The sequence below is a fragment of the Nematolebias whitei genome, chromosome 4, assembly GCF_014905685.2.
Source record: "Nematolebias whitei isolate Nwh7 chromosome 4, NemWhi1, whole genome shotgun sequence".
Lineage (NCBI taxonomy): Eukaryota > Metazoa > Chordata > Actinopteri > Cyprinodontiformes > Rivulidae > Nematolebias > Nematolebias whitei.
The window spans coordinates 21,725,336-21,733,256 of NC_056501.1; the positions used below are offsets into that span (position 1 = coordinate 21,725,336).

Here is a 7,921-nt window from a genome sequence, read left to right on the forward strand (position 1 = left end):
GTTTTAACTGTGGCCCCCCTTTTGTAAGTGAGTTTGACACCCCTGACTTAGAATCTCAAAATCATCTCTCATAATTATGACCTAGCATTTTAATGAAAGAGATTTGAAACTATACATGATTTTTAGATGCAAAGATAACTTTCTAACAAAACTATTGCCTAAACCTATCAAACCCTGAACTTTAAAGGAGACATGTTCCTCTTTTAGTATTCTACATCGCTTTACAATCTAGCTGGTCTTTTTGTTTTTTAATACCATTGTCGTTCATTTGTTCTTCTCAATTGGTATGCTTCTTTTATGATCGTCTACTGTCATCACTTTGTTAAAAACAGGTCTCTCTGGTAAATGAGTCCCCAGGAGAGACCACGTGTATAAATAAAGGTTTAATGAATGAGAATGCAGGACCCATTCTTACATGAGTGAACTAAATCACATTTAATCATTAATTTAAACTGTAATAATGTATACACTTGAAAAGCAAACCTATTTAATTTCCATTATTCAATGCTGAAGCTACTTGCTATGACGAAACTAGCCTGTAGCAGCTGCAGTGGTTTCAAGTGGCCCATGTTAACACCTGATAAACATGATACATTGGAATTTTTGGAATAATTTGTAAAAGATATTTTATTTTTATCATCAAAGGCAGAGGTGCGTAATGACAAATTTACAATAGAGGAAAAAAAAAAATCTTCAAATGGAACAAATAAAATGAGAAATGAATCTAAAAGGTTAAATGAGACAAGTTTTTTCCACCAGAAGCAAATGCATCTACTACACCCGTTCATCTTTTACGTTATTGTAGATCACTAAATGTTTTCCCTCTTTTGAACCTAGAAACAACAGTCATGAAGCTGGTCTACATTAAGAAGCAAAGTAGATCATCATTGTAGAAGTTTTTTAACAGAATACACTGCAGATATATCACAAGAAACTGAAGCTCCCCCACACACAATAAAAAAAAATAAAAACAAAAATAAAACTACAAATTGAAACTGCTGGCAACAGGACAGGAATTTTATACTGGCTTTTGTTTTCACTTCCACATCATTTAGATTTTAAACTCACAAAGCCAATAAATGTTACACTTACCATACTGCTGAGGTTAAAAAAAAATGCAGATGTTTTTATGTGATCTCTTTCCTGGTAATGACCAACACAACAAAAACAGTAAATGATTTTGTTTGTTTTCTAAAATCACACAGGAAAGCGATTGCTCAAACAGACCGATCCAGCCTCCTACTTTCACCGTTGAATTCCTGCTCTTCTACAAACTGTAAAATCGGAGACTTCTGTCCATTCCTGCAGAGGTCAGGAACTTAGCATTTTCTCCGAAGGCCACTCCAGTCACCAATCCTGTATGGTCTACAACATAAAAAATAGAGATTATGGTCTCATAGATGATGCACGGTCAGTGAAGGGGATTTTTTTTCACCTCACCTGTAAAGTTGAGAACCTCAGACCATTGCTTGCAGATGTACACACGAATGTCAGACCCTCCGACAGCCAGGTAGGTACCACTCTGATCAAACACAAGGGACTTCACCTGAAACACAAACAGTAACATGAGATCTAAGGGGAATCACATTAATTGTGCCTGTATCGTATTTTTCAGACTATAAGGCGCACTTAAAATCCTTTAATTTTCTCAAAAATTGACAGTGAGCCTTATAATCCGGTGCACCTCATGTATTAATTCTGTTTGTGCTTACTGACCTCAAACCGATTTGATGTGGTTATTGTGAATGAGTTGAATAAAGTTTGACTTATCCGACTGTTTTGTTTCGCTTAATGCGCCTTATAGTCCGAAAAATATGGTACTTTGTAGCTCAGAGCTACAAATCTTAAAGCATTCAGCGAGAAATAAAAACAGGAAGCAGCGAGAAAAAGCTGGCTTGCTCCTAATATACCAATTTACTTGTCAACTCATTAACCTTTAGATTACAAGTAAAGTTCAGTGTTACACTGTCCGATTTAAGACACTTCATTCTGTACCCTTATTTGCAGCACATTTTGTACTATGTGTGCAAACTCTCGGGGTCTGAGAGTAATGTAATTTCAATCCTGTGTACGTTCTGTACATATTGCAGTTTTTGACAATAAAGTGACTGACTTTTGACTTGAAATTCAGACAGGATAGTGCCATTTGTAAATCTAGATAATAACAGATAATCACAATAATTGCTTGTTTATTGTTGCAGATGAACGAGTAAAACCCTTAAAATTTCCCCATATTCCCCAGGTTTTCAAAACATCCTCTAAAAAAGCTTTCACTGATAGCTAGTACTTGTATCTGCTAACAACAGATCCTCCTACTCAGTGCGCCACATGAACATGCATTAAACAGTGTTAGCACACTTCTGCTCTCACGACCAGAACGATGTAGTTCAGGCCAGGCTTTACACAGGCTGCTGGCTCAAGCATCACATTAATGACAACTCATTTATTTGTACAACTGAACGGTTTCTTTCCCGCAACCAGGAGAATAATGAGAATTTATTACCTCATAGTTGTTGTCCAGAGTGATGGTCTTGAAGTTCTTCAGTTTCCTCAGATCCCACAGTTTCACAGAGCTATCCTGAGCACCTGAAAAAAATAACAGCACAGATGTTAGCAATTAAAGTTTGTCCACAACTGAATATAAATACGGAACCATAAAAATTTAAATTAACAGCGGTCAGATGAATGTGATGTATAATATATATTGTCCTCCAACTTCACAGGCATATGCGCATCAAAGATAAACATCTGTAATGTGAAGAATACAGCCTGCACTCCTCACCTGTGGCCAGGTAGTATCCGTTCTCAGAGAAAGCAATGGAGGTGACGGGTCCAGAGTGGCCGGGGAAGTTAGCCACGTTGGTGCGCTCTTTCAGATCCCAAATTTTAATCTGGGAGTCGGCCGTGCCAGTGCCAAAAATGAGACCATCAGGGTGGAACTGCGCGCACGTGAGCGCTACGGAGCCCAAACAGAACCATTATTAGGCGACAGAAGGCATTAGGCAAGTGGTCAGTTGCTAAAGCAAATACTGATGCTCTTACCACAGCCAGCACTCTCATCAGTAACTTTGGTGAGAACTCTACCAGTTTGGATGTCAGAGAAGGCCCAGTACTGCAGAACGATGCAACAAAGTCAGTAAGACGAAGCAGTTTAACACGAGATTTTGATCATTAGTTTAGTGATTTAAGCTGCAAGCACACCTGATCCTCAGAGGAGCTGAGCAGGTAGTCTCCAGTGGCGTGCAGAGAGAGTCCAGTGACACCTGCCTCGTGGGCACGCACCACCTGTACGCAGTTGCCACCAGTAACAGACCACACACGGATGGTGGCGTCAGGAGAGGCAGAGAAGACCATCGACTAGAGAAGGAAAAAAAAAAGTTAAGAGCAACAAAAACAATGGATTTAAATACAAATCGTATTTGGCACATTTACTCTTTAATGGATCTATGTGAAGATTTGGATTCTTGTCAATGAATAGAACAAGAAAAACAGGAAATGTCACCTGAGACGGATGGAAAATGACAGAGGTGACCTTTTTGGTATGACCTTTAAGAGTCACCACAATCTGCTCCTCGCTCTTGTCAAACACCACCACGTTCTTATCAGCTCCACCTGGAAGAAAACAGGGACGTCAACGTCTGATTTTTCTCAGAATGTGACACTGCAATGAAAGAAACATGAACTGAAAGGCTCACTCTACCTGTGAGCACTTTGTTGGTGTCTGAGGGACACACATCCAGAGCCAGAATGCCAGGAACACTGGCACTATGAAGACCCTGAAGAAAAATAAATCAGAAAAGTGAAACTATTTGCATCAAATACATTATCTGAACAGTTTCACCCCTGATTCCGCAAAGTTCCCACTTACAGCGTGTGAGGCCACTTGGCGATATTTGCTGAGATCCTCAGCTCTGACCAGCTCCTCTGGAACAGTTTTTCCTCTCTAAAGAAATACAAGTATAAATTATACATCATCACAATGGTTAGTGAGTTTACTCAGTGCATACACAAGATGGAGTTAACAGAAAATGGCTGTAAAAAGAGACAAGAATACCCTTTTTCTCTCTGTGGTGAGGATAGTAGCCTTGTCTTGGAGCTGTACATAAAAATACACAAGTAAGCAAATTAGACAGGCTATAGAAATAATTAATGATATAATAATAAAAATCTGTAGGCAACAGAAACGGATCGTACCTTCTGAATGATCTCTGGAGTCATTCCCACCTGTTCACTGATCTCCATAGGCTCTCCACCAGCACCCTGACATACAATATTTCAGACAATTAGACTTGGCTAAAGGCAAACGGCACATGTGATGAATGATTTAATAAACTACAAGTCATTAACTCACTGCTGCAGCTTGCTGAGATGTGGGGATTGCTTGAGGGGTCACCAGTCCAGCTTGAGGTTTAAGTGTTGCAAGAGCTGTAAAAAGATGCAAAAATCATCCAGATAAGATTATGCATGAGCTGATGTGGAGTAAATATACATTGATATAAATATAGATGAATGTCAGTGGAGGACACACAAACCTTCTCTGGCAGCAGTGACCTCCTTGTTGAGTCGAGCGATGACTCTGCAGGCGGCATCATGTTGATAAAGGGCGTGTGAGAGTTCTTGGCGAGTTGTCTGGAGCTGCTGCCGCAAGGTGAAGCTATGAAGCATGACAGCATCCTAGCACACAACAAGAAAAAAAGTGACCACATTTTCTTGAAACTAAAAAAAAAAATTATATTACAAAAATAAAAACAATTTAAAAAAAGAGTGCAGGTTTTTTTGGTTCTGCTAAAGTCATGAAATTACTTCAAAAAGCAAGTTGAGTGCGACACATTTGAAACTTTTGACCAGACATCTTTTTCCTAACTGTGGTTGTTGTATACAAACCAGTTCAAAAGAACAGGTCTGCTCCAGGTACAAGTGTCCAGGATATTAGCAAGTTTGAACCAGAATATACGGCATTTAGTTGTTTTAGATGTACCACCTCTTGTGTGTTTCAGTACTTACCCACTCATCTTGAAGAGACTTGAGAATGGCAGGGATGCTTGTAGCGGACGGAGCCTTTGGTCTAATAGGATGTGTCACTAAAATAAAAACAAACAAAATTTATAATAAATAAATTCCAACGTTTGATTTGTGTTCAACCTCCCTACACGTTGTCCCTAACCCAAGATGTGTTCGTTATTCAACATACTTCTTGCACTTATTAAAGATAATAGGAGAAACTCCCTCTTGATCATAAATGAACCAGTTAGCTGGTTACTCAATAAAATTAAATTTCTAAAATAAATCAGTGTCAACAAAATATTTCTGCTGATGACCTGATGCATGCTCAATAATACAGGTAGAAAAATACAAAAAAGTTAAGTCAGGTCCTTTGGACGGGTTCAAAAAACCCATCTAGTTAGTATAAACTGCTGTAGCTAATGATACATTATTTGGAAAGCAAGGAAGCAAACTAAACCTGTTTAGTTTGGGGAAACTAAACAGCCACTGGCCAAAAGGATGGCCCAGCACAGGCCAGGACTCTGCGGTCTACACTCGTCTCCAGACCAGCGGTCACTCTTTCAGGGATGAAGATGTTCACATCCTTGATAGAGAAGAACAATGGTTTGAGAGAGGAGTAAAGGAGGCCATCTTTGTGAAAAGATTTTGTTATTAGTTTTGTCCATCATTAAACAGGGGTGGAGGCCTCCATGTTCAATTGTCCCCCTCTTACAATGCTGTGATTGCTAGTATCACTCAGCCCCCTGTGAATAGTAAACAGCCATCAGTGTGCTAATGATCCATTGTTAGGCTGATCAACAATCTTGATCATGTGAACAGCTGGTTTTGAATGTCAACAACAAACTGGTTGATCCACTCTGAGAAGGTGCTATTTATAAGACTGAGCTGAATACAGCACCTCAGACTGAAGAAGTCTTTCGGATGAAGGACGAGACGTTTCGACAAATTATTATTTTTTTTTTACCTGTCTAGAGGACCTGACTTAACTTTTTTGTATTTCTGCTGATGTTTTTCTTTCTCCCTCCCAGAAAGCTCAAAAACAAACAAGCCTGGACTGTTGTCGTGCTGTCAGTCTTGTTTGCAAGGCCAGGCCGACTCGTAGGCGGGGGAGAAGGCCTCCAGAAACAATCTGAGCACCATCAAACTGATGGACCCACTATGGGAAAGTGCTATTTACAAGACTGAGTTTGTTGCAGCTCCTCAGACTGATGAAACATATAGGTTTGAATATACGGTATAGTTTAGTAATCTTAGTATTTATTTCTAACTAAACACATTTACTTCAGTGGGAAAATATATCTGCCACTTGCTTTCCAAATAATGTATCATTAGCTACAGCAGTTTATACTAAAAATGCATAAAAGAAATAAAAATAAATCATGCAATAACTTAACAGGGAAGTAGTAAAGAGATTAACAGGACTGTTAAAGCTGCCTCTTTTTTAAAGTGAAAGTAAACAATGAATCACGTTCAGGTTGATCAGAACGAGCTACAGTCACATTTGCAGGGTTTATTCTCGGTACTCCAAAACCTCACTTAGAGACTAAACATTCCTTCCAGTGGGTCAAACTGGGAGTTTAATTTACCTTTAATGTCCACCAGCTGCTCTTCGGACAGCGGCTGTCCGTTCATCGGGTCCGTCCCGTTCTCCGCGATGTACTTCTCGATCAGCCTCCGCTCGAACACATGATTGGACACCGGGGAGATGCACGGGTGCTCCGGGACCTCGTTGCAGACTGAAACGAATAAAAACAAATGCAGCTACCGCTTACAACCCAGATAATATCATATATACCGCTAAAAAAAAGCCCCGAGTAAAACTCTCGGAGGCAGAAGGCGGTTTCTGTGGCCGCTAACGTTAGCAACATTAGCTTGTAGCATTGTGCCAAGCTAACGTAAGAGGATCCGTCTTTGCAGTGAAATCAGCTCTACTTACTCGCACAAACCAAAGACATCTTCCCAATGTGGTCCTAATAGTCTCCTCCTAAAAGTGAATTATGCTTACTCGGCACCTTATGATTTGTTCCTACTTTTGTACACTTATATTTTGCTATTTGGAAGCAGCACGCTGTTCTTTCATTGCCGCTATAAAAGGAACTGCTTCCGTTTTCTTCTTTGCCGATTTCCTGCATCACGAAAAACTCGTCTGTCCATCACTGCCCCCTGCTGGTAGAAATACTAACTGCACAGCGAAAATATGGGAGATCCTAAGAACAGTTTCCCCCACACACAAAATCAACAAAAATATTTTAAGATGTGTGTTAGATACATTTTATTGTATTAGAGATTACCTTTCTGTATCTTTTATTTGATAAAGTTAGTAATATAAGTGTTACACAGTTTAAAGTTTAACAGGCTATTGCTATTTTTGTAGATACTTGTCACATTTTTACAATTGTCTACAGGGTAAATACACTACACTTGCAAAAATACTTAAACTGCAGAACAGACATTTATAATGACTTTTTGCAGCCGTTAGGAATGGTCCACTTGATGGGTAAGCATTTCAATTTATGCAGTTATGACATGCAGTATTTAATGGTTCTCTTTTGCCAACTTCAGTACCACCACCCTGATGTTTATGTAGCCCTAGAGATCACATAACACTAATAAACATGGAGACACCCATCAAATACAGTGCAGATCACATTGGTCCTGAGGGTCTGGAGGTAGGTAACAGCAGGAGATTTCATGAGCACCATTATCCAGTGCAACGAGAGACATGAAGTTTAACGTTCAACTCATGATCCAGAAAACAAACCAAAGAATTATAACTGTGCAAACTGTTGTCCATTTCCATAGTGTCATCTTAAAACCCTCCAACTCCTCTATGCCTTTTGTTTATTTCTTTTACGCCATTCCAGTCTTTATTTTATAAAAAGTCCAGTTTCTGTGAAGTGTAGACGCTGCAGGATTC

General features: G+C 39.4%; 1 protein-coding gene across 1 annotated transcript; it reads right to left on the minus strand.

Moving 5' to 3' along the window:
• Positions 1 to 743: 743 nt before the first annotated feature.
• On the minus strand, positions 744 to 7,115 carry prpf19 (pre-mRNA processing factor 19). Its single transcript, XM_037675862.1, has 16 exons — positions 6,941 to 7,115; positions 6,591 to 6,740; positions 5,005 to 5,081; positions 4,533 to 4,674; positions 4,352 to 4,425; positions 4,195 to 4,260; positions 4,055 to 4,096; positions 3,869 to 3,943; positions 3,701 to 3,776; positions 3,503 to 3,612; positions 3,202 to 3,357; positions 3,043 to 3,112; positions 2,783 to 2,956; positions 2,504 to 2,586; positions 1,441 to 1,546; positions 744 to 1,365 (listed from the first exon to the last, which is right to left on the minus strand). Exons 1-16 carry the CDS (start codon positions 6,957 to 6,959, stop codon positions 1,268 to 1,270), a joined length of 1,518 nt encoding a protein of 505 aa, XP_037531790.1. The 5' UTR covers positions 6,960 to 7,115; the 3' UTR covers positions 744 to 1,267.
• Between the last annotated feature and the right edge of the window lie 806 nt (positions 7,116 to 7,921).

Coding starts and splice junctions, on each gene's coding strand:
- prpf19 (XM_037675862.1), bottom strand. Junction 4,261..4,351: donor CATCTCAGCAAGCTGCAGCA/GTGAGTTAATGA, acceptor ATTGTATGTCAG/GGTGCTGGTGGAGAGCCTAT. Junction 1,547..2,503: donor CTCTGGACAACAACTATGAG/GTAATAAATTCT, acceptor TTTGTGTTTCAG/GTGAAGTCCCTTGTGTTTGA.